Source organism: Pleurodeles waltl, chromosome 6 (genome assembly GCF_031143425.1).
Source record: "Pleurodeles waltl isolate 20211129_DDA chromosome 6, aPleWal1.hap1.20221129, whole genome shotgun sequence".
In the NCBI taxonomy this organism is placed as follows: Eukaryota; Metazoa; Chordata; class Amphibia; order Caudata; family Salamandridae; genus Pleurodeles; species Pleurodeles waltl.
Window position 1 is genome coordinate 1,367,130,096 of NC_090445.1, and position 26,747 is coordinate 1,367,156,842.

Below are 26,747 nucleotides of genomic sequence, written 5' to 3' on the forward strand. Positions count from 1 at the left end.
ATCCCTGTCTTAAAATGTATATAAAAGTCTGAAGTATTTTTATAAATTCTCGTCTCTAGTTATTCATTGAGTGTGTGTGGTGCATGACTGGTTTTGTGACTACAGCAAATGCTTAGCACATCTCCTGGATTAGCCTAACTGCTTGACTAGCTACCTTAAAAATTGGAGCATTAGGTGATCTCATTTTTACCTCTGGAAACCAACGTGTGGTTGGCCAGACCCTCTGCATAGTGTGCTCGATTTTGTACACTACATAGAGGGCCAACCTCCAACAGGAGGTCCAAGAACAACAGTCAATCTCCCTCACTGTGGGCTCAAGGCCTGCATCTTAAAGCTACAATGCAGAACACAAAGGTTCAAGAGGCTAAGGTCGAGGATGCGTCTCATACCACATCCTTATTGGTGGCCGAAAAATGAAGGTAATAAAATTGTGTGCCCATTTCTTTCATTAGCACTACTTCTATATCCTTTGTTCAGTAGGGCATTAATGTCCAGCTCAAAAATCAAGGTGTGTGCCAGACAGCACGCCCTGGTGAAAGGAGGGCAATCAGAGGAGTGTGTAGAAAAGACAGAGCACAAATTAGTTGGAATTACTCAGCAATCCATAGTTATCACCCCTAATAGGTGGGTGAATGGGTGATCCTCCATCCAACAGACGGTGGTGGCATTGGGAGGGGATGATGACATCTTCTCTAGCCCCCCACCTGCAAAAGTAAGGGTGCATTTGCTGGGTTGTTTGGTTTAGCTGCAAAGGTTGGCTTTGCCAAAAACGCTAAGTCCTGGAAAAGCCTCAAAACTTTCTATATTGCTAGAGGAAATGTTTCACAGGAAAGGCTTTTCCCAACAAGCAGGCTGTAGCTCTGCTGTTCTTGAATCGCTCCAGGGAGAAGTCAGTCTTCTCTCCAAACAGCTGCTTTCCACTGAAGGGGATATAGATGAGTCGTCTGAACCTCTCCTGAGAATCCAGTGAAAAACATTCAAAAGTGGTGAGGTAGTGTGACAGCCGCGTTCATGCATCAATTCATAATATCTGCTGAATCACAGCTGCACTTTGCATCCAAACTGTCTTGACCAGATCAGAGAATTACTTTTTCATCTGGTCGGTAAACAGTCAGTCAGTTTAGTTAGCTCCCAGAGGGTGTGAAAAGGCATTTGTGTTCAAATTCACAGAGGAAGCATGAGCCGCTAGACTCCATGGAGAGACGTGTGAGAAGAACTTCAGAATATCATATCACAGGGTGTAAGCTTGTGTTGGTGACTGATTTGGTTATGGTCTGCTTGGCTTTCAAATACCTTCTTCGAGGCAGCTATTCCAGGCTCCAACAGTGCTTCATTGAAGGGTAGAACAGTAAGAGTCAGTTGAGAATGTATCAACGCTGTACAATTTCTGAAAATGTCTCATATTCGACCCTTTTGTCCCCCACATTAGAGGGATCAATGTTGAGCCTCGCCTTTGTAACAGATAATCCCCTCTTCTCTTCCTTCATTTACCTCCTGAAGATGAGTTTCAATCTTCCTGGAAATCAATCAGTCACGTTCTCAAATCCACCTGTCTGAGTGCTGAGTCTTCCTTTATCATCCTATGCCTAATCACTTCTAAATCTCCAGGAATAGATCATTTGGGCCTTGGGGGTTGCATGAGTTACTTATATCCTTGGTTGGCCATTCTACTTCTCATTCTTCCTTCTGGGGCAAGTCTTCCACTTTTCCCCACCTGGGTTCCAGTAGTCTCATGCAGTACATATTCCTCCAAACTCCTGTTTCTTCCTACTAGGAGAGAAGAGCTGGGAGTAGCTCCCTTGTGTACCAGTCAGAATCCCTCTACAGAGAATTCGGAATTTCACCTGATCCATCTCAGGGGTGCCCTTTAGTAAACCACGTCAGTACCACAATTATGACATTACCCATGGGGAAAATCCAATATCAAACGTATCAGTCTTTCATTCCAAGATCAGGCACACATTTGAATTCCTTAATGACACCACCCTCCAACTGATATGTTGCTGTCTGGTGGCCATCAGCAGTATTACAGTCAGGGCACAAGAGCTCCACATTATGTTGTAAGCAATTATGTCATTCCTGATCATACTTGCTCATCTCACCTTTCCTACTTCACAGGTGATTTCACCTACCTTGATGTTGCATCTCCCATCAGTAATGATGGGTGTGGCTAGTTGGAAGTTTTCTGTCATGTTTCGTTCGTCTGTGTTCTTACGGGTCCACCCAAGAACTATCCAAGGACTAGAAGGAAGGGTCTCTCCAGCCAACAGAACGTTGAACCACCAGGTAGTATGTCCAAACCTGAGGTGCATACTGGGATGCTGGTTTGATCCCCTTGCATTCTTGCAAGCTGTTCAGCGACTTTGTCATTCAGAGGTGACCCCCACAACAAAGAGGGCTCTAGCAATACAGGTGATACAACTGTATGTTGCTGTATGTTCAGCTGGTTCCATGCTGAGTTTGATAGTGCTTGCTCCACATAAAGGCCACTAGCACCATTTTAGATTCGGACTTTCTGGTGTGAGGAGATTGCTTTGGATAACCACAAGGAGCAGTTAAAGAGTATTTCTGAGTAGGAGAGGCCTTATTCTAACCTTGGTGTGAGTGCATGGTTTTCTCTAACTTCGATTAAGCTCACATTTTCAAGGGGATATTGGGAGCAGAAGAGTTTAAGATTATATATCCACCTCATTCTTTGACATAGCCAAATTCCATGTACAATATTGTATTTATAATGTGTCTACTAACCTGCAATGTTTAATGTTCATGTGTTACTTAGCTGTATAGGTTTCACTATTCAAATCAATATACATCACTAATTCACGTTCAAGTTCTCACCCTAGTGCAAATGCTCTTTTATTTTAAGATGATGCAAAGCACTGCACATACGCTGGGAGGGCTACAATTCCAAATAAATATAAGCAACTGTTGCATATCTGTACATCTTTTCTTAGGGGTACAGCCAGACAGTAGTGTTTTCAAAATTATTATATGTGACACAGTGCTGCCCCATAAACGTCACAAAAGCTGCCTTTGTTCTAGGATAATGAGGGTGCATTTACCATGCATTATAACGTGATTTTCCACCATGAGTCACACAAACCAAAGATGTATATTCGACCACAGTGGTTCACTTAGCACTAAACCATCACAGCAAGTCACTTTCAAAGTATGTATTGCCAGACCTAAAAAGGGGCTTAGGAAAGAAGAAAATAATCATGAGAAAAGGCATGAATAGCTGTGAATAACTGCCTTGTGTTTATTAACAAACAGAATATGTTTCTGATTTCGAAACAGTCTCACTGGAACGCTGTGAACAGTTTCTGAGTGTCTTCTAATGCCCACTTACATGCTGTATTACTGGCTTTTATATGGCCCACTGACAACCAATAATACAATTTTAAAGCACTGTTGATTATCTATGTTCCTTTTTACATACTTCAGAGGTTTCTACCAAAGATATGTATCTGTGTCATCCATCTCCACACAGTACCAAAAACCCTACACACCCCAGTGCTCTCTACAGCATCTGTGAGTCAAGTGCATAATATGTAAGAAACTATGTTAACAGTGAGAGAACTTAATTTTTTTTACGGAACACTAAAATAACTCAGTGCCCTTTCATCTGTCCTGTGATCTGGTACACTTTTATGGATCTTCAACAACAGGAGGATACAGGTTTAAGAGACTGAATGGCAGTTCCTCGGGAAGGATAAGTTACTTACCTGTAAATCCTAGTTCTCTTCCAGGGGTATCCTCATCAAAGTAATAAACATTGAATATTCCCGCCCCGTGCGGGGATCCCGGACCATATGTAAAAACACACGTGTATAAGTATGAAATATATATGAAAAAATAAAATGTTTAGTAAATAATTTTCATACAAGAATCATGTATAAATGTGCTTAATAGCAATGCAGTCTATGTTGATAAACAGGCTAAAATGCTTTATTTCTATGGAGTTTTTATTTATTTTTTAAATACATTAACAAAGTGGTTCCCAACCTGTGGTCCGGGGACCCCTGGGGGTCCGCGAAGCCTCCTTAGGGAGTCCCCGACTGCTGGGAAAATTAAATAATATTAACAGATTAGGCCCCCAGCTATTAGTAATGACTCAGTGGGGGGTCCTCGGGTTCCAATAATGATTCAGTGGGGGTCCCCGGGTTCCAGTAATCATAATGTGGGGGTCCACGGAAGTCAAAAGTTTGGGAACCACTGCATTAACACTCTCCATTATAATTACAAATCTTTCTGAAGCCAAATTGGAAGGCACAGAAAATACAAGCAACACATCTGAAAAGAGAAAAACTACATTGAAAATAACAAAGCATTATTAGCCAATAGGCTGCATGCAACAATACAGCAGAATCACAAAATTTGGCACCGTGCCTTTAAGACCCTGAGCACCTCCAGTATCCCACCATGCCTCAGGGGTGAAGGTGGGGTGAGAGTTGGTTCACAGTTAGTTCAGTACTTTTTTCCGGCTTCTTCTGAGAGGATACTGGAGCATTGAGATCAAGTTTTTTCTGAGTTTTTCAGAGAAAAATATTCAAAAACCTTATTTTTCCACCTTCACTCGCCGTTTTCACCCTTTTTCTGAGTGAAGGGATTTTTTCCTGTCTGGAAAATGCCTTCTCTTTTTGTGAAGTGCCCTTCCTGTGGGAAGAAGAAGGCCCAGTCAGATCCACACTCTGTCTGCATTGTGTGTTTGCCTCAGAGCCACTGAGCCACTTTATTTTTTAAAATAAAGCATTTTAGCCTGTTTATCAACATAGACTGCATTGCTATTAAGCACATGTATACATGATTCTTGTATGAAAATTATTTACTAAAATGTCATTTTTTCATGTTTATTTCATACTTTTACATGTGTGTTTTACATATGCTCCGGGATCCCCGCACGGGGGCAGGAATATTCAATGTTTATGACTATTGATGAGGATCCTCTGGAAGAGAACGAGGCACTGAACATTCGAACTGTATGTGTGGAATGAAGAAACCCTTCTTACTTCTGAAGACAGGAGGGATCTAGCGCCACTGTCGAAGGCGGGGGGAAGTTGGTTGAGTCTTCCTTCTTGCTTAAAATTAGGAAGTCTGAGAAACATATCTGGTTGGAATACCTAGGCTCAGCTGTCACACATTTCTGATGACTGTACACCAATGTAAAGAAGGAAATGTATACAGAAATGTCTAGCAATTCAGGAAATCATTTCCTATGGATCCCTGACCCCTGCAAGTCACGATGCATTGCTGTGTGGCTTGAGTAGCACTTTGAAGCAAAGTGCAAGACCTGGGCGAATCCCAAAAGTCCTAATGTTCCAGTTGGAGACTGTGGGGTCAACTTCCATTTCTATGTGGCACAGTGGCATCTGCAGAGTAGGTCTCATAACAAAGAGTTTTGCATGCCTCAAACAACTGACTGTATATAGCACCAAAAAGCACTGTACTGTGGTTTCACATAAAGATATGTGTATTTTACAAACAGAAATAAGGTATTTTGTGTGAGAAAAGTTACATTTGGTTGGAACACTTCCTTTCACCTTCAAGAAGCACTGAACTAAGCAATAAGAATGATATGTTCAATGTTTGGGTTCTTGTTTAGCAAACACAAAAACTCTTACAGACAATGCAGCTAGAACAAAAAATATGGTTCATGAAGTATGCTTCAAAGTAAATAAGCATGCACCATATATCCTATAGCACTAGGACACTTGACTCATATAGCAGCTTTCATTAGCAAGAATTCCTTCTGGGATTGCAAAAACTTAAAAGTATGTCATAACCAATAAAGCTAATGCTAAAGATCTAGATTACAAGGGAGTAGCATTTACTGTTAACATGAATATGTAAAAAAAAATTCTAAAGCACGTCTAGGCTTTTTTCCTGGGAAATTCACCACTACCTGCAACATGACAATATCATTACCACAGAGAAACTCAACCAAACAGTTTTCAGTTTCATTTGTGAGTTAGGTCCTCTATTCTCTTTGTTTTTTCTTGTCCCTCAATTTCCTACAATTCTGTGGTTTATTACGAAGTGAGGCACTGTATCATGGCTGACTAGGAGAAGGGTGTGATGGAAATGAAAATGTCATTGACGTTGGTTGGCGCCCACTTCTTAGTTCTTTTTTATTTTTCTGTGGAGCACCCCAGTGCCTCTGCTTTCTTCCTTTTTTTACGAGTCTGTGGCACGTAAATAGCAGCATTTGCCATTTGCGTTATTTTTTATCCCTAAAATTTCCTAGCTGGAAACTGCTGTGCAACAGTGCGCAATCTCAAGGTGTGGTGGAGTGAGACAAATGTTCTGTAAGGTGGTGCTCACACCAAAAACCCACTTGCTTGCCGGAGCACTAATGGATCTTAAAATGAGTGACGACTCCTCTAAACACATAGTGTAGGATCATGATTAAAATGTGATTTTTGTTTAGAAATTAAGCACTCCTTAGCAAGCACCACAGTTACTACGACTTGTATACTGATAAAGTTGTACACATGGGAATAAAAAACAACAAATGTTTCTGTTTTTTGCTTACTGATTTTATACATCTAAATGTTATTAGTGTTATGCAACATACTACATGAAAGAAGAAAACTGTTATAATTTATGATGTGCAATCATTCGGTGCCATACTTTTTTTTCAACTGTTTGTTTTATCTACTTATAAAATAGTCAAGTTGGATTACTGTTGGCACACTGATGCCTTACAATGAAATGTGGACATCAGCCATTTCTCTTTGGTCAAACTGAGCTCAGGGTAACAACATTATATCGAAGGATGCTTAATTTTACTTCTGGTACATCACATGAAATCAATGAATGAATAATTAACCCACCACCTTTTAGTTTTTACAAAAGAAAAGTCACACAACAGTCACTAACAACCAAAGACACACAGGATTATTTGGGGCACTCTATACCTCAAATTCTTGCAGGGTCACAGTTCCATCCGCAATTAGCTTGTCTGCATACTTTTTTAGCACTGGAACCTGCTTGTGGATCTGCTTGTACATCAGAGGCTGGGTGAACATGGGTTCATCCATTTCATTGTGACCGCTTCGCCGGTAGCAGACCTGCAAAGAGTATGCTCAATTATCCCAACCAGAAGAAAAAGTGGGACACCGAAGTGTAATGAAGGGTTGAAAAATCATGACAAAGATGTTGTTAACAAACCACTTTGAAAAACATTGATCTATACATAATAAATGTTCAGACTTCTTTGCATGGATTGAAACTTCAAATAGAACAAAGAATGAAACACCAAAAACTTCACAGAGAACATATAATATGACACAACAGGATACACAAACAAGTTGTAACTTTCTATAGGAAAATCTGAAGACAATCAAGCAGTAGTTAGACAATCCTTGTAGACAGTAGTTAGACAATTAAAGTAAAATCATTATGAATGTCAAAAGGTCATTCATAATGATTGTTTGGATTGTTCCAAGGCCAAGAGAAACAATGGCCAACAGAGAAGACAGGAATACCCAGGCTACTGAATCACAGTGATCCAAATTGCCATGCCATATCTGTGAGGCCATAATCTGCTCAAAACCAGTTTTATGAATAGTTATAGAAATTGTGTAAACAGTTATTACATGGAAAAAAACATTCACAGCTTGTTAGATTTATCCTAACATGGCACCACATGGCAACAGACTTTACTCCATTCAATACTATAAGACATTTTCACTATCACTGTAAATGTATGCAAGGAAACGTGTAAGGGTACATATCCATGTTGGAAGCCATTTACTTGCTATACAAATAACATTAAGGAAATGCACACTCACCAAGTCTATCACTACATCTTTGTTGAAGGTGTGCCTCCATTCCGCGGCAACGTTGCACACATACATCACTGCTTCAGGATCATCAGCATTCACATGGAAAATGGGAGCATTGACCACACGTGCGACATCTGTTGGGTAAGGAGAGGAGCGTGCCATTCGGGGATCAGTGGTGAATCCAATCTAAAAAACAAACAAAATTGTCACTTGACTACTACTTTGTCTGAAGTTCAAGCTACTCTTCTAAGTCACTGATATTCAATCACAGATTGAAGGGCTCATGATTTCATGTCATACAACAAGATTTATGTTATGTTCATTGTTATGTTATTCAGAGCTTTCAAAGTACCTACACAAGCCCAGAAGACCTTGAACATGGTTGTTTCAGATCCAAAAACAATAGGCGGATAGACAGAAAAGGAACAAAAAAAGATTTTGTTGAAGATGCAGTTTTACCCAAAAGTGAAGAAATAATGAACTGCATAGATCTGAGTTTCCTTGGTAAATTATACATTTCAAGTGGGTGGCTACTTATTAAAAAAATATCTGTTACCTTTACTTTTCACGCCATACTTAACAGGATCATTTCCTCAAGCACTTAAAGTCCCCAGGAAAAGAACTGTCAGGAAACATCAAAAATCATTTTGGACTCAGATGGCTACAGACTGCGTGGCATGAAAAGGAATGTGAGTGATGTCAGGTATAGCTACTGCCCAACAATCCCTATTTAATACACACAAAGGCCTCAAGAACATGCCAGCAAGCAGTGTTTGAAAAACTTCAACTCAATCCAAAATCACAAACAAGTTACTGCAGCAAAATCAGAAGGTCATATGAGGAGTTTATTTTTGCATACACATTTTTACTGAACTAACCCTCATTCTGTCACAACAGGGCGTTGTCCATTAATTAAATTAGTTTTTTTTTCTCATGTGAAAAATGTCAGGAAATATCCTGCATTCAAGCACAAATGCTGTGTACATGGAAGTGAAAATTTCCAGCAACTAACATTTGAAAGTAGCTGTTTTTGTGGAAATTGCACAAAGGGAACATTTTTTTACAGAGATTATATTGTGGTTGAATTCTAGAACAGGAAAATCATCTTGCTCCGGAAGACACCACTTTAAAAAAAATAACAGAACTGGGGGCTGATTTAGAGTTTGGAGGAAGGGCTCACTCTGTCACAAACATGACAGACATCCGTACTACGATCTCATTATATCCTATGGGAATTGCAAAATGGCGGATGGGATATCTGTCACGTTTGTGACAGAGTAACCCGTCCACCAAACTCTAAATCAGGCCCTTAGTTTTCTGTCACCGATTATGTTTAGATAGGAAGAAACTGTGACACTGTAAGATGGTTCAATTTACAACCCCTGGGTCCTCCACCCAAACATCAGAGTGACTCAAATGCAATTGCAAAATCTAGGGGCATCTCTAGTACCAGACACTAAATGTTAGAAGCCTTGCCTATAGCCAGTTACCCAAGACTGAGCTGATGAACTGAAGCTTTACTGTTTGCTGTAGATCTCATCTGGGTGGGTGATCAAAAAACCAGGGCTTTGCAAAAAGTAGCCCCAATAGATGCTTCTTTAGAAAGACGAACCCTTCTGCCGTTGTAATGCAGAACTACACAAACCAGCATTGCAAATGGGGTGCATCATCAAACACAAAGCAAAGAGGTTCCAATGAGATTATCTGAATCTATAAATGAATGCATGTGGCTTGTGAATCCAGTGACCATGATACTGGAATTTAAAAAAAGGTTGTCACTTTAAAGGTCTCTATCATCAAAAATCTGTGCATGATGTCAAGTATTACCTACAGATACATCTTATTAAAACATGGCTTTGTTGTTCCTGCAGGATGAGTTGAACCCGGTATACCTACATAAAACACACACTGTTGGTGTAAGTCACAAGGAATTTGATCAATGCTCAAAATAGGTCTGGAGACTCTTTCCTAAGCATTGTATATGAATATGAATGAATAATGAATATACCACTTATAATGCGTACAGCTGTCAAAGACGTCCTGCCACTCTATGTAGAAAATAAAGATGATGGGGATAAACACAACTTAAAGAGTTGAATTTTAAGCCTCATCGTAAAAGAGCATTCATCCGGAGATGACCTAAAAGAAAATGGCATGGTTTTCCATATTTTAGGGGCCAGATGAGTAACAGAATGGCCTCCCAAAAGTGCATGCCTAACAGGGGGAACCCTGAGTAACAGTTTAATGGAAGATCTTAGGGATCTGGAAGGGGCATAGAGTTGAATTTTCTCTCTGAAATAAACCATTATGAAAGGCATGGAATGTGAGAAATAGACATTTTAAAGAAATATGCTTATAAACTGGCAGCTGATGTAGCAGCCTTAGGTGTGCTGAGATAGGTTGCTGTCTTTGGATATTGAAAAGCAGCCGAGCTTCAGCATACTAAACTAGCTGTAGATGCTAGAGAAGGTATTACAGAAGGCCAAGATAAACAATATTTGCATAACCATGGCTGGAGGTAATCAAAGTGTGAACTATAGTTTTCCTGGCACATTCTGGAAACAGGTTTAGGAACTTTTTAAAACTGAAAAGCAGGCACACCCGAGAGCCTTCACGTGTGGGGCAAAAGAGTTCATTTTCGAATCTGACCCCAAATTCCTGGCCTCCATCACCGGAGACAAGAAGACCCAGTGGACCAAGTTTCAAAGGCCAACTGGTACAAAAGGAAGATGAACAGTGGAAAAGTAGAACCTTCATTTTAGTGGCGTTTAGCTTAAGGCAACTCTGCTTCATCCAACCTGTCACTCGCAACAGACACAACTGAAAAGACTGTTGTAAATTGCAAGTTGTCCTCAGAGAAGGACAGTATGAGCTGAGGACAGGGCACTATCTTAAATCCCAAATGTTGGATAATGTTTGCCAAAGGAGCTAAGTATATATTAAGAAGAGTCAGGCTTTGGCTAGACCCCTGAGAAACCCCAAACAGAAGAGGCATGGAAGAAGATAGGAATGGAGGGAGGAAAACTAATTGGTCATGATCAAATAATTACGACAAATTCCATTGCAGTGGCGGACCTCCAATGCCACAGTGAGATAACAGCTGAAGTAATATAGGGTGTGAGACTGCATCAAATGCAGCAGACATCAAGTACGACCATATGGCGGCCTTCCCTTGAGCAAGACTCAATTTGACAAATTCAGAGACTTCAATAATGCTGGTTCAGTACTGTAACAAGGTCTAAACTCTGACTGTGACTCATGGAAAATATTATTATCTTTTCAAAACTGGATAAGCTGGTCATTTACAGCTTTTTCCTCTATTTCGGAACCAGAAGCAGAAAAATAGACATACAGTTGGAGAAGACCTCAGGGTCTCCAGTTACTTTTTCAGGAGAGTAGTAAGAAGGCATGTCTCCAGGACTTAGGAACCACTGCCCGACATAAGGAGGTGTTCAGCAAAACATTAATTAAAGGGTTCTTTTTTCCTTCTTTTAAAATCCTTTTTATTGAGCATATTTTTCACAATCCATAATAAGACCACGCAGGCAACTTCATATAGACAAATCAAGAGAACTCAGGTGAAACATAACTATGTACAGGAGAGAGTTACAAAATTTAGTACTTAAAGTGCTTTGTGCCGCAGTACTTTTTACACTGCAAACCTCCTTGTTCACTACAATAAGTGACTATGTAGAGTGCAGAAATGTATAAAATGCATTGCGTACGCCAGATTCAGTACTCAAAGGTTTTAATGAGCCCAAACCCGTTTATTACAGAGGCAAAGTAGAAACACATACATAATTAAGGGGTCTTACATACTTCACAATATTAACCTATTCAATCAGGACCAATTGTTTACACCCTAAACTCCTGATTTAACATGATACACTATGTGTTACTCAATACGTTTTTCACACAATTAGCTTCTTTTCTTACTGCAGTAAAGTGCATAAATTCTTAAAGTGGTTGTGCCTAACAGTACTCAAATATAGAGCCAATATAAGCTTGTTGTACAATATTAAACAATATTTAAAAAATGCGAATGGCAAAAACCCAATAGCGAGCTTTAGGGTACATTAATACAAAGAGGTACTTATATGCTCTACAATATTGACCTACTGAATCAAGACCAATCTTTAGTACCCCACATACTTAATTTAGGACAACGTGCTATTTACACATGATTGAGTAGAGAAGGAAAGTTATAGAATTTGACACCAAATGTGCTGTGTGCTTCAGTAGTTTGTGCTGGATGGAAATGGCTTGATCGACTGCAGTGATACCCTGCACAAGCAATTTGTATAAAGCCTGAACCCCTGGGCATTTTAGACCTCACAGAACCAATGCATTGCTGTATTGGTGCTTACAGACTCATCACGTCTAATGGAACCCAGATGCTCCGATATTCCTTCAGGCATCCCATTCGTTTAGCATATGCTTCTGCAAATAGCCCTACCTCCATTAACTTTGCCAACCACTCCTGAGGAGTGGGCACTTTAGTGGTGCGCCAACATTGTAGAATCAATGATCTTGCAACAGCTAAAGATGCAGCAATAAAGCTCAGCATGTACTTGCTAACGATAGATGTTTGATTTAATGCCCCAAACAGTACCAACTTCAAATCCACAGACAGAGTTGACTGGATTCCTCGGCTCAATTGGCTAAATACAAGATCCCAGAATGGTACTAGTTTGGGGCAATCAAAAAATATGTACCCAGTACACTTTTTCCTCTTGGAAACACTTGAAACATGCATTAGTAACAGATGAATACATTGTATGGATAGCTTTGGGGGTGTAGTATGCACACCAATGTGATAGAAAACACATTCTTTTAAAATTTGCTGCCCGGAGTCATTAATAGCCTAAAATCGAAATACAGTTCCATTCCCTGGTTGTCAGACTGCATCCTGTTGCATGCTCTAACTTGGTGAGGTGTCTTTCTATCAATGATGAATCAGTATATTTCCATAAAGACCTAAACCAATTTCATATTCCGACGAACTGACTTTTGTACCATAATTTGATGATAGCTTCTTAATTTTTTTTATCTCATTAAGACTGCTGTTCATCAGGCTTAAGTTGGCTGAAACTGTACCAATGTTAGGGGCCTCAGCCCCCACTCGGAATATGATCTCCGCCCAATTAGCCAAACGTGTGGCAAGAAAAAAACCACCAAGTGTCCAGTACCCTTTAGAATTCCAAATCCTACAAATAGTTTCTGTGATTACCAAATCGAACCTCTGACAGGCCTGCAACCTTACCAATCAATGACAGGGCGGAATTTGTCTTGATTTAAAAAACGTTTGTATAAACCAGCATATATCACCTAACACCTTTTACCTTGGTTTTATTTTTTTAGCAGTTTTGCCATTTTGCGAAATACGGGCAAACTACCTCCACTCTCCTGAACCATTTTCCTCATAAAGAAAATATCAAGCCCTCCAACTGAGCACCTGTCCACCAGACCCATTTTAACCATTGTATCCAGCTATGCAGCCTAAAATAGAAAAGAAATCGGGTAAAGCCAGACTTCCCTGCTCTTTATCCAACTGTAACATGGAATACGTCAATGTATTCCATCTTACATACAAATGTATTATTAAGGGAGTCCAATTATTTTTAAAAAACTGTCGTTAACCTTTATAGGCAGATTTGCAAAAAGAAATAAAAACAATGGTAACGCTGACATTTTAATTAGTGAGGTTTTGCCTAGTAACGTGAGTGGGAGAAGGGACCATTTTTCAAGTAGACTTTTTTCACTTTAAGCAGCATTTTTTCATAATTAAGTTAGAATAGATCCATATAATTATGCGTCACCATGCTACCAAGGTACCTTATGGGACAATTGTTACCAAAACTCTGGATTAATGCTGGGGTCAACACTGATGGACAGGCATAAAAAAGCAATATCTCCATTTTATCCTGTTTGATCTTGTAGCGTCCCGGATTCGTATAGTCTTGAATAGCCTCAAGTGCCCCCTCAATATTTTGCTGGCCGGCATTCAAATAATGTACTAGGTCATCCACGATTAGCTTCAATTTGGACATCCCTTGTAAAGGAGGGGTAATACTGCCAGTGCGCTGTATGCGTTCGGCCAATAATCAATGAACAGTGTGAAAAGTATAGGGGACACTGGACACCCCTGCTGGGTGTCACATTGTATCTTCACTTTGCCAAACGGCCTTGTATTGATGATGAGACGTGCTTCTGCCCCTTGATATAGTCTTTTAAGCATTGAGATATTTTGATCTGAAAATCAAAATTTCTCTAGTGCAAAAAAAATGCATCCCAGTTCACCAGATCAAATGCCTTCTCAGCGTTGACCATTGCAATTGCGGCCCCATTCTGGGCACTGAACAAGAAGTCTATAGTCTGAACCAAATACTGTGTATTGGCAGCCAACATGCGCTTGGCAGAACTCCACAGTGGTCTTTATGGACCAAAGACTGCCCAACATCAACTATACGAGATGCCCAAATCTTATCGAGTAATTTATAATTAGTATTGAGTAAGATAATTGGACAGAAAGAATTGACACTGAGAGGATATTAGTTTTTTTAGAAAGTCTACGAGTACTGATTCTTTAAAAGTCACTGGAATATTAATAACATCACTTATTTGATTAGCTAAAAGTACTACCTGAGGCAATAACGCTTTCTGGAGTAGCTTATAGTCATCAGATCGAATATCATCTATACCAGTTGCCTTGGCATTGGGCATCTGCTGAAGCGTTTTGCCACCGCCTCCACTGTAATATCTGCTACATTATACTTGACCTCGGCCCTTGCCAGACTTGGAAGCTTAATTTGACTATAAAACTCTTCCAGACTGGGTCGAGAAACAGCCATATTGTGGCAGTAACTGTTGGGATAATGGTGTGAAAAAATGTGGGCCATTTTATCGTCAGCGTTTTTATTTAAATTAGACATTGGATCTTTAATTTCCCTGATCCGCAGCGCTCCTTGTTTCCCTCACAGAGACCAAGCTAACAATTTACCCACCAGCTGACTCTCTTCATAGTGTTGCTGGAGAAATTCTTTTGAGCTGGCAATTTCTTTGCACACATAAAAGTCGCAGGGCCCAAGTCTGGCTTGGTCAAACTTATGCTTACAGTCAATTCTACACCCATCCACCTCCTTAATTAGAGCTTTATGTGCTTGATCCAGGGCATCTTGCAGTTCCTTGAAAGCTGTTGACCTAACCCGTCTCTGAGCTGACTTATAAGCAATAATCTGCCCTCGGAATGCAGGAATGATTCCCATACTGAGAAACGAAAAGCTGTGCCCTGGTTAATCTCAAAGAACTCCTAAATACATTTTAGTGTGCTACTCACCTATTCCGGATTGACAAGGAGGGTTTATTGAATCACCAACATGCCCTTAAAATTCTGATGTCCTCAACTGACACGCTAACCCCAACCATCAAATGGTCTGAAAATGGATTAGCCCAGGTCCCGGTCCCTTCCCATTTAACTGACTTGGAAATAAAAAAATAGCCCAGCCTGGAAACTGTATTATAACAGCTTGAAAAACATGTAAATTGTGCTTGGCCACTATGGTCGAGTTGCCATGGATCTATTAAATTTAAACTACTTTTTATTGCTGTCATCAGTTTGGCTGTTCTGGGTTTCAACTATTTTAAAATGTGTTTGAGGTATCCAGCTTGAGATCCTGTATGAATGTAAAATCACCCCCCCCCCCCCCCCCCCACAAAATTAACGGGCTTGTCACACCCACCACCAGAGAAACAAAATTCCTTCAGGGGAGCGTCATTATCTTGGACTAGGCCATATTAATTGAAAAGGGTAATAAACACTCCCTGGACCTGAACTTTCAAGAGGATCCATTGTCCTTCCTTATCTCTAATGATTTCACTAACTTCCCAATCTAACCATCTAGACAAAAAAAAAACTCTACCCCTCGCACTGCTAACCCTGTAGATAAGAAAAAGTCTTGGGTATAGGTCTCAGGTATAAACATTTTTGGTGAGCTCTCTTTCAAATGAGTTTCCTAGAGAAAAATTACTTCAGGATTAAACATGGCCAACCAGTTCATTGCAGAGCGATATTTTCGCTTATTTTTTAAAATGACATTAATGTTACATGAAAGAATTGTAATTTTAGACATAACACCTAACTTTCCTTACACTGTCACTCTCAACTTTAATAGAAACGGCAACTGCACCATTTATTTTACTCTTGTCTTGTTTTTTGCTCATTACCGCCATGGCAAGAGAGAGACTCCTAGAGGTAAAGCCTATAGAGCAAAACTCCCTTAAGCTAACTTTAAAAGGATCTACTCTACCTAAAATTGCATGCAAACACGCTGAATATGCTAATTTTTTTATTTCACCCCATCCACTGCACCCCATACTCACCCCCACCACCAAACCCAACCCACCACAAGTGCCCGTCTCAACCCGGAGGGGGAATAGCTCACATTACCCCCAACCATTCCTAACTACAAGTTGGGTGCCCTGGAAAAGCACCTGGCCTGCTTGGAAGGTGGACAAACACCCCATGTCCTTCCCTCCTCCCTTCCTGTCCTAAAAACATAGCCTACTCATGATGCAACCTTAGACAACTGTGGCCATGGTACCCCCGCTGATTCCCCTTCTCCCTTACTAGATTGCCTATTGCTAACTAGATACATGCTGGATCGGGCCATGGGGTCCTCTGACAGTTGAAAACCAATAGCCAATACATTAACATGCTCTGGTCCCCACATCAACCAGTCTTAACCTTATCCAAAAGGCTGTAAACATCTAAAATTAAATTGGCCCTTGGGCAAACTTATAACTTTGATTATTTAATAATAGAGGCCTGAGCCTCTGCTGCATTAACTTGTGCAATCATGCCAGCCTGTTCTTAGGGACATAGCTACAGACATGTCGGGAAAAATACCTGCACCTGTTCATTCCTTGCCAGAGGGAAAGATTTCTGTTGTACTGCTTTATTAAGAATGCGTTCTTTATTCCTTAAGTCAGCAAAATTGACGATGGTGGTATGAGAGAACTTTGCATTTGGCTGCTGTTGGGAAGGAATACAATGTGCTCACATAATTGTCAAATCGTCTGGTGCTCTTCCAGAATATAAATCCTGATCACATCATCCATGAACTGGAGCATATCCTGATGCTTGCCCTGGTTTTCTGCCCCCTCTGAGATCCATATGAAATGGAGGTTTGACCTCCTGCCATAGTCTTCTATCTCTTCCATTTTAGTTTGGGATTGAGTCAGCTTTTTCTGGATTTTCCAAACCTGATTCTCTCTGTTCAAATTTCTGGAAACGTGATAACATTTTTCCAATTGAGCTGTCAATTTTGTCTAACCTTTGAATAAGCACTGCTGTCTCCTTTCGCTACATGTCCTTGAGCTCACGCAATAACATCAATATTGTCTCAAGCAGAGCGTGTGACTGCGCCTGGAGCTGATCCACAGTAGCCTTCTTATGCCTAAACTTGAGTTGCTCCATTTGACTGCCTGAAATCTCAGCCTGCATGAGAGTCTGATCAACACTACTCTCTCTAGACAGCTGACTTGGCTATTGGCACCCCTTTCCTGAAAGATCTACTGATGATTGGGATTGACACACTGCCTGGTTAAATAATTCCTGGGGTTGCCCCATTATTGGTGAAGCCATTGACAACTGAGATACTTGTTCATGATGCAGTCTATCGGCCTCCTTTGGTGCCATGTCGGCTTCAGCCTCAGATGGCGTGATATTTACCTGAATGCTGAAATTCTTAAAGAAAAGAGGATTATCACGCCTTCCATCAGAACCCCCTTCTAAACCACAGGCACCTTCCTGGGAGATTGTACCAGCTGCTGAAACACATACCCTGGGGAGTACATTAGAAGGGGGAGGCATAACCTGTCCATTTAGCGACAACATGGCCTCTTGATTAGTTATCCTAGTCAGAGTTCTCAGCATTTCTAGCCGGGGGCCTCAGAGTCTGGATCAACTAATCCTTGAGTTGTTGACCCTGATGGTAGTGTGGCCTTGACCAGTGCCATCCCAGAGAGGATACCGGATACTTTACCCTTTTGTACGACCAGGGGTGAGTAAGCCGCTTAACGCCTTTTTTAATATTAGCAGGGGAGTCGTAGATCACAGGGCTGGACTAGTGGCCCCTATTAAAGGGATGCCACATCTCTTCTTAACTACGTCTAGGCCTGGCCAACTACCTAAAGATCAGTTAAAAGGTCACAGAGTTTGTTGCTGTATTTTGTCTTTCTTTGGAAAAAGGCATTAGGAACAAAGCCCTCACCGCATAGATTGTCAAAACACAGGCCAAGCTTATGGCGTAGGTGCGGGGCCAGACCTGCAACCCTCAACCGCTAACAAAAATTGCTGAACTTCAACAAGCAGGCATTTACTAGGCAGAGAGAAACCTGGCGGACCGAGCAATAATTACCTCTGTTCTCTGTGGCTGCACCGATTCTCCCAGAGCCCAATACAATGCTACGGTCGAGCATGCAGCACCCTCGGCTACAATAATGGCTCCTCTTAAAACAAGCTTGGACTAGAGCAATAGGCATCTTTTCCCCGTGTCCCGGTGGTCTTATGTCCTCCTCACGTCGCCATTACTGCATCTCTTCAGTGTTGTGGGCTCTGTTTGCTCGTGGCTCGTGACTTCCTCACTCCTTCCTCATGACCTCCCTCAACGCATACTGCCTGGCGTCAGTACGCAGTAGGGGAGGGAGGTCTGTGCAAGCCTACCCGTGGATAATGTGGGACATGTACATGCGAAAACATTAAAGTACTGATAATGTGCCCAACTTCAGGTAAAATTACAAGGGGGCACGGATTCAAGTGAGATCCAGAACGCCAATTTCAAATGGCTAAAATTATTAAACGTTGCAAACATGTGTACACATTTTTATACTGGGACCACTGTCAGCAGTGATGACCGAACTTACAACACTTACCGAGAGATCTCACCATAATAATAAAGGCTTTGCATTAATGAACTATAAATACGAGTTTGAACAGCATTAACATATGAACACAAATATTGCCTTAACTGCAGACAATCCCCTTCCTTTAACCATAATGTAGTTCTGTAAACTGGCAGCTAAAGGGTTTGTCCTTCAGGGGCTGGGCCTCATTGTCCCAAGGACAAAATAAACATGAAAACTTGTTGCCCGTGACCCCAAACAACATGTCCCGGGACCGTGCCTATAAGAATTCAACACCCCTGCTCTTACTCAGTATATAAAACAAAACAAAAACAAACCCCGAGAAAAAGAGATTTAAACTCTGTGCCTGAAATAGCTTGCAGTCTTCGGAACAAGGCAATAGAATGGTAAAAGAACCAACTCCAAAAAGAACTTAGAAGTTGTAACAGTTCCTTCAAAGTAGGTAACAGATGGCTTCTATCTCTTGCCAGATAATTGTTCCACACAACTATTTTAAAGAAATATAAAAGGTATTATGCCTTTCGAATGTAGAATAACTTAGCCTTTCACATTTACTTTCTCTGCGAAGTTCTCTTTAAAGATCAATGCTCCTCAACCAACATAACTAGCATTTTAGCATTTGGAATTCCTGTCCTTTTTGATCTTGGTGTAAATACTGCCTAATAGTTACTCTACTTTTGCCAGGTTTATGGCTTTAATATGTCTTTCACCCTTTCACTGTACAGAATGAAATGTCTCAAACACATAAAATAGGGTAAATAAAACAGAATATGCCAAATGAGCTACCAAAGAAACAAGGGGCAAACGTTTGAACATACACTACCAAAAATGTAAATATACGAAATACTATACCTGATTGTTGACTACAACATGAATGGTACCATTTGTAGTGTAGGACGGGAGATCGCTGAGATGAAAGGTCTCATAGACAACACCTTGTCCAGCAAAAGCAGCATCTCCATGTAAAAGGATTGACATGACCTAACAAATGAGGGTAAAAATAGATATGAACAATCGTTGCAGATACAGCAGCGAAACAGACTATCAATTCAGGGAGTTAGAACTCATGCATTAAATGTGCTAAGATAAACAAAACATTTTAGTTAAGGCAGTTTGAGGGAATACCACTAATTCATTATCAAACCAATACGCGCAATTCATTAAAATCCATATTCCAAAAGTGCGATCCAGAGTTGTTCTTGAAAGCGACCTGTCCTATCAAAGAGAACATCCACAAACTTTTACAAACTTAATGCGAAACCTTTTGATACTGTAACCGCTACATGTTAGATTTGTAACAGAATGCACAGCTACCACTGATGAATCGTCATGTAAATCATTAAAAGGAAAGGCCATCAACAGTGAATACAACAAATGTCAAGTGCTGAATCAGTGAACAAGCCAAAAAGGATACCATGATAACAATTATTTATATTTCATAGGCCTCCTTCATAACGTTGAATTACTTAAGTTGGTTATTTTGGGGACTACGTTGATGCAAAAAGTTACAGTTTTCTAAAAACCACCATTCAAATATGTCAGCTCTGAAAAAAATATTAGCTGAGAAAATTGCTCCTAATCTGTATGCTCATGTCAACAGCGCAACAATATATCATTCTGTGTTAATGTCGCTGTTGCAGGAAAATAAAAAAAAGGCCTTTATAGTGATTCCACAACTCTTATTCCTTGCGCTTCCTGCTTCACAACTTAATTGGTACTAACTGTCTGTGCTGCAGGAAGGAAACAAAATCCTTCCCCACAAGACCAGTCCAAAAAGAGAAAGCACCAAAGTGCTGTTTCCTGAATCCTATCAACAGGGAAACAAAAAATAGGAACTGGCCTGGGAAAAGGTGCTGCAATGGTAGCGGTAGTGCCCCTCAGTGCGAAGACTAGAGCAGCACCAATGATGCGGAGAAGCAGTCGTAAACAAAACCTAGAATGGCGGACGAGAATGATCTTACCGCTAGCTAAAGAGCATCTTACCTTTTTACCTTCTGTGTCGCCACGATAGAACTGCTCTGCTTTGGTCTTTCCTTGCACAACAGGGTCCACTGCTTCCAAGTGAGATGGGTTGGCCACCAGTGACAACGTGAGGTTCTTGTTTGTGCTGCGGTTTATCCTTTCATGGTACATTCCAAGGTGGTACTTGACATCCCCAGAACCCTAAGCAACAAGTGTGAAAGGTCAGCCATAACAGACAAGACAAAACAACAGCTTATTGCGAACACAGCCTTGTACAAAAGGATCCACTGAATGCACTTAGTATTGATTCTAATCTACTATACTGTAACATAATGGAATAAAGAGGAGCACAAATATTTAATAAATAGTTATATCTTCCTGAGGATGAAGAGGAAAAATTCAATTCACAATCATAATAACAATGCATTAAGTCAGAACATGACACAGCAACTGCTGGTACCCTATCAATATTACCAATCAGTATCAGTTTCAAAACTTCATCGTTTTCATGTCCTCTTCACTGAAAATAACATCTAGAGAGCTATATTGCTTCTTAAAGGTCTATCCCTGCAAATACACAGGAATTCAGCTCACAAAATGCACTGCATTCTGGTTTCACATGTGCATCATCAACCACTTCAAATTTACCAATAAAGACATATGAACAAAATGTGCAACTTGTACATGAGGTAGTATGGTAAAACATTTCTACAAGTAGGCACGCAAGAGGCAAAGACGAAGTCTGTACCTCTAAGCTTCTAAGACCTATGATAAGAATACAGAGAAGAGCTTTAATTACAATACTTTGGCAACACTAAAATGGAAATCTTGAATTTGTATGATCAAACACAATAGAATGGCCTTTACAGTGCCACTTATATGCACAATAACAGATTATAGTAACAAAGGCAGCTTAAGTGACTTAAAGTGTCACACAGGCCAAAACAAAGACTTCTTTCGAGTTCACTAAGAGACCACAGGTATTCAGCAATCTATTCACCTTTGTTTTGGGAGTATCGCTAACATTTGTGAGCTGTTATCTTTCTCTGTGGGTATTAAAGGGTCAGTAGGAAGTCTTATTTCTGTATCTCATTTTAGTGTGTGTGTGTGTGTATATATGTATGTGTGTGTGTGTGTGTATATATATATACATATATATATATACATACATACATTTATATATATATATATATATATATATATATATATATATATATATATATATATATATATATATATATATATATATATAGAATATGTCACTTACCCAGTGTACATCTGTTTGTGGCATGTAGTGCTGCAGATTCACATGCTATGCATTGCTTCCGCCATCTAGTGTTGGGCTCGGAGTGTTACAAGGTGTTTTTCTTCGAAGAAGTGTTTTCGGAGTCCCGGGATCGGGTGACTCCTCCTCTCGGTCATACTGCGCATGTGCATCGACTCCGTTGTTAAATTGTTTTCCCGCAAAAGGGTGAAAGAAGGAGTGATAGTGTGTAAGAATATAAATGCTATATAAAATAGTAAGTAAAACAGTTGTTCATGTAAATGTATATACATATGTACAAATAAGAAAACTGCAACAACTACAGGCTTCCGGGGAGGAGGGAGGGTGCATGTGAATCTGCAGCACTACATGCCACGAACAGATGTACACTGGGTAAGTGACATTTTCCAATCAATGGCATGTGTAGCTGCAGATACACATGCTATGCATAGATTACAAAGCAGTTACTCTCCCCCCAAAAATGCGGTGGCTAGACTGTAGGAGTTGGAGTAGTTTGAAACAATGTTCTTAAGACTGCTTGACCAACATTGGCCTGGTGTTTTGAAAATCCATCTACACAATAATGCTTTGTAAATGTATGTGGTGTAGACCATGTGGCTGCTTTGCATGTCTGCCATTGGTATGTTTCCTAAAAATGCCATAGATGCACCTTTTTTTCCTAGTGGAGTGAGCTTTAGGTGTGATTAAAAGTTGTCTTTTTGCCTTAATGTAACATGTTTGAATACATTTAACAATCCATCTAGCTAACCCTTGTTTAGAGATAGGAATACCTCTATGTGGTTGTTGAAAGGCAATGAAAAGCTGTTTAGTTTTTCTATATTCTTTTGTTCTATCCACATAATACTTTAGAGCTCTTTTAAGGTCAAGAGTGTGAAGGGCTCTTTTTGCAGTTGAATCTGGCTGTGGGAAGAAGACTGGCAGTTCCACTGTTTGGTTTATGTGAAAAGGCGATATGACATTTGGCAGAAATTTTGGATTAGTTCTATGTACGACTTTATGTTTGTGTACTTGGAAAAAAGGCTCCTCAAGAGTGAATGCTTGTATTTCACTAACTCTTCTTAATGAAGTAATCGCTACTAGGAAAGCAACTTTCCAGGTTAATAATTGAATCTCACAGGAATGCAAGGGCTCAAAAGGGGCGCCCATTAGTCTTGAGAGGACAATATTCAAATTCCAAGCAGGAACAGGTGGTGTTCTAGGTGGAATAATACGTTTTAGTCCTTGCATGAAGGCTTTTATAACTGGGACTCTAAAGAGTGAGGTATGTTGTATAGTCTGCAAATATGCTGATATTGTGGTAAGATGAATTTTAATAGATGAGAAAGCTAAATTTGACTTTTGTAAATGAAGTATGTAGCATACAATATATTGTATTGATGCTGTAAGTGGGTCAGTATTTTTAGATTGACAATAATAAACAAATTGTTTCCATTTGTTAGCATAGCATTGCCTAGTTGTAGGCTTGCATGCTTGTTTGAGACTTCCATGCATTCTAATGGAAGTTGCAAGTATCTAAATTCTATGGCTTCAGGAGCCAAAATTGCTAATTTGAGATCAGTGGGATTTGGATATTTGATTTGTTCTTGTTTTGTGTTCGCAAATCCGTTCTGTTTGGAAGTTTGCAGTGAGGTACTACTGACAGGAGTGTTGTGTACCAATATTGTCGTTCCCAAGTGGGGGCTATGGGTATCATGGTGAGAGAGGTCTGACACAGTTTGTTGACCAGAAATGGAAGAAGTGGGGAGGGGGGAAAGCGTAAGCAAATTTCCCTCACCATAGAGCATTGCCTTTGGACAGAGGATGTGGGTGTCTAGATGCAAAGTTTTGGCATTTTGCGTTTTCGCTTGTTGCGAATAGGTCTATTTCTGGTGTTCCCCACTTTTAAATGTACTGATGAAGTACCTGAGAGTGAATCTCCCATTCATGTATCCATTGATGTGTTCTGCTTAGGAGATCCGCTAGCTGATTGTGTATTCCTGGGATATATTCTGCTAGTAGATAAATGTGATTGTGAATTGCCCATTTCCATATTGTTTGGGCTAGAAGGGACAGTTGAGATTAATGTGTCCCGCCTTGTCTCTTTAGGTAATACACTGAGGTCATATTGTCTATTTTTATCAAGACCATGTTGTGTTTGAGAAGTGGTTAAAATGCTTTTAGGGCAAGGAACACAGCTAATAATTCTAAATGGTTTATGTGATAATTTAGCTGCTTTAAATCCCATTCCCCTTGAATGGTAAGTTTGTTCAGATGAGCTCCCCAACCTATCATGGATGCATCTGTTGTTAATGTGGTCTGAGGAACAGGGTCTTGAAATGACTGCCCTTCATTAAATTGCTCAGATTCCACCACTGAAGGAACCTGTGTGTTTGGCGGTTTAACAACACTAGATCTTGCAATTGACCCTGTGTTTGAGGCCACTGCTGTGAGAGGCACAGTTGTAGTGTTCTCATGTTTAGTCTGGCAAGCGATACTATTGCTATGCAGGATGCCATCATTCCCAATAGTTTAATGATAAATCTTACAGTGTATTGTTGATTTGGCTGCATTTGTGGTATGAGATTTTAGAAAGCTTGTATCCTTTGTGTATTTGGATAGGCCAAAGCTTTTTGTGTATTGAGAATACGACCTAGGTAAGGTTGTACCTGTGCTGGCTGAAGATGGGATTTTTGGTAGTTGAGAGTGAACCCTAATGTATGTAGGGTTTCTATTGTGTATTGAGTGTGTTGTTGGCATTGTATAAAATTGCTTGATTTTATTAGCCAATCGTCTAGATAAGGAAAGACATGTATGGGTTGTCTTCTTAGGTAAACTGCTACTACCGCTAGACATTTTGTAAATACTCTTGGAGCTGTTGTTATACCGAATGGCAGAACTTTGAATTGGTAATGCTTTCCTGCTATCACAAACCTTAGGTATTTTCTGTGAGCTGGATGGATGGGTATATGAAAATATGCACTCTTGAGATCTAATGCAGTCAAGTAATCTTGTTTTTGTAGTAGTGGACTGATGTCCTGCAGAGTTACCATGTGAAAGTGTTCTGACAGGATATATAGCTTTAGGGGTCTGAGATCCAGAATGGGTCTGAAAGTGCCATCCTTTTTGGGAATGAGGAAGTATAGTGAGTATACACCTGTTCCTTGTCGAGAATGTGGGATAAATTCTATTGCCTGTTTTAGTAGTAGCGATTGTACTTCTTGTTGTAATAGAACATTGTGTTCTGGGGAAAACCTGTGATAACATGGAGGAATGTTTGGACGGGTAGAAACCTATTTTAGGCAATAACCACTGCAGGTAATTGACAGTACCCATTGGTCTGTGGTGATATTTTGACATTGGGAGTGGAATTGCTGCAGTCTGCCCCCACAGGAGATGTGTGGGGTTGTGGCATGCTTAATAGGTCACTGTTTTGATGGGGTCGTGGCTTGTTTGGAGGCCTGGAATTTGTCTCTGGCACTAAAATGTTGGCGTCTATAAGAACCTCTAAATCCCCCTCTCTGGTACTGCTGTTGTTGCCCTTCTTTAGACTTGGAGGTAGAAGCCTCCGTGGATTGTGGCTTGAATCCTCCTCTAAATTGCTGCTACGAAAGGAGCCTCTGTAAGGTGTTGTATATAAGGCTCCCATTTCTGTGGCAGTGTCCGAGTCCTTCCTGAGTTTATCTATGGTGGTGTCAACGTCAAGACCGAACGGGTGTTTTTTTATTGAAAGGCATTTTCTGCACTGCCTGCTGTATTTCTGGCTTGAATCCAGAGGACCGTAGCCATGCATGTCTACGTATGGTGACAGAAGTATTCACGTTTTTAGCTGCTGTATCTGCAGCATCAAGGGCTGACCGTATTTGGTTATTACTTATGGCCTGACCATCCTCAACAATTTGTTGAGCTCTTTTTTGATGCTCTTTTGGCAAGTGTTGTAGCAGTTCCTGCATCTCGTCCCAGTGGGCTCTATCATACCTTGCTAGCAAGGCTTGTGAGTTTGCAATTTGCCATTGGTTAGCTGCTTTTGTAGAGCAGCACTGAATGTCCTACTCTCTTTGCCAGGGAGAGGAGCAACCACTGAGTCTGGAGGTACTTTGTGGGTAATGCAAGCAGGGTCTGTAGGTGCAGGCTTATATTTTTTGTCAATCCAGGTAGCATTGTGAGGCACTGGTGTCGCCAGTGCGTGGAGGATAACGCATTAAAAAGAAAATCCTCTTCCAAAGGCTCACTGTGCATAAGTACCCCATGATACGCTGCAGCCCTAGAAATAACCTGCGTGTATGCAGTAGTGTCTTCTGGTGGGGAAGGTTTGAAAGGGTATAAGTCTGGGTAATTAGCAGGAATAAGATCTGTATCACACAGATCCCAAGGATCAACCGTATCACCATGAGCATATGTTTGTGAATGAGTTGGTGAAGGAAAAGGTGGTGGGCTAGTGGGTGGTGGCAAAAAAGAAAGTTGTGTAAATGAGGGGCAGAAGTATGGATAGGTAATGGCTTTTCCTTCCGTTTGAAAATCTTTGCTGGTGGTGGAGCAGTATCTAAATGTTCTTGAAAAGCCAACTTTCTCTCGGTCTGTAGAAGAGGTGTAGTAATTATTCTGCCAGTCTCTTTATGGATATGGATCCTTGATTGTCTCTCATCCATGATTTCAAGAATGAGTTGAATCTCTGTGTCCTCAGAAACATATACAGATGGTTTCAGTGATTTAGAGGACTGTTCGTCAAATGATTTAGAGCTCTGCTTAAGATGGCTCGAAAGTTCCTGTTCTTCTGAATAAGAAGACTTTTTCGGCTCTGAAGATGACAGTTT

At 40.5% G+C, this 26,747-nt stretch overlaps 1 protein-coding gene across 1 annotated transcript in view; it reads right to left on the bottom strand.

Annotated features, from left to right (window-relative positions):
* Window positions 1–26,747, bottom strand: part of OGDHL (oxoglutarate dehydrogenase L) — a 664,251-nt gene that overhangs the window by 379,176 nt on the left and 258,328 nt on the right. Inside the window, exons 9-12 of the mRNA XM_069240663.1 lie at window positions 20,694–20,873; window positions 19,563–19,691; window positions 7,794–7,973; window positions 6,918–7,070 (exon numbers count right to left, since the gene is read on the bottom strand). Coding sequence (XP_069096764.1) covers window positions 6,918–7,070; window positions 7,794–7,973; window positions 19,563–19,691; window positions 20,694–20,873 — 642 coding nt within the window. The remainder of the gene's footprint in view (window positions 1–6,917; window positions 7,071–7,793; window positions 7,974–19,562; window positions 19,692–20,693; window positions 20,874–26,747) is intronic.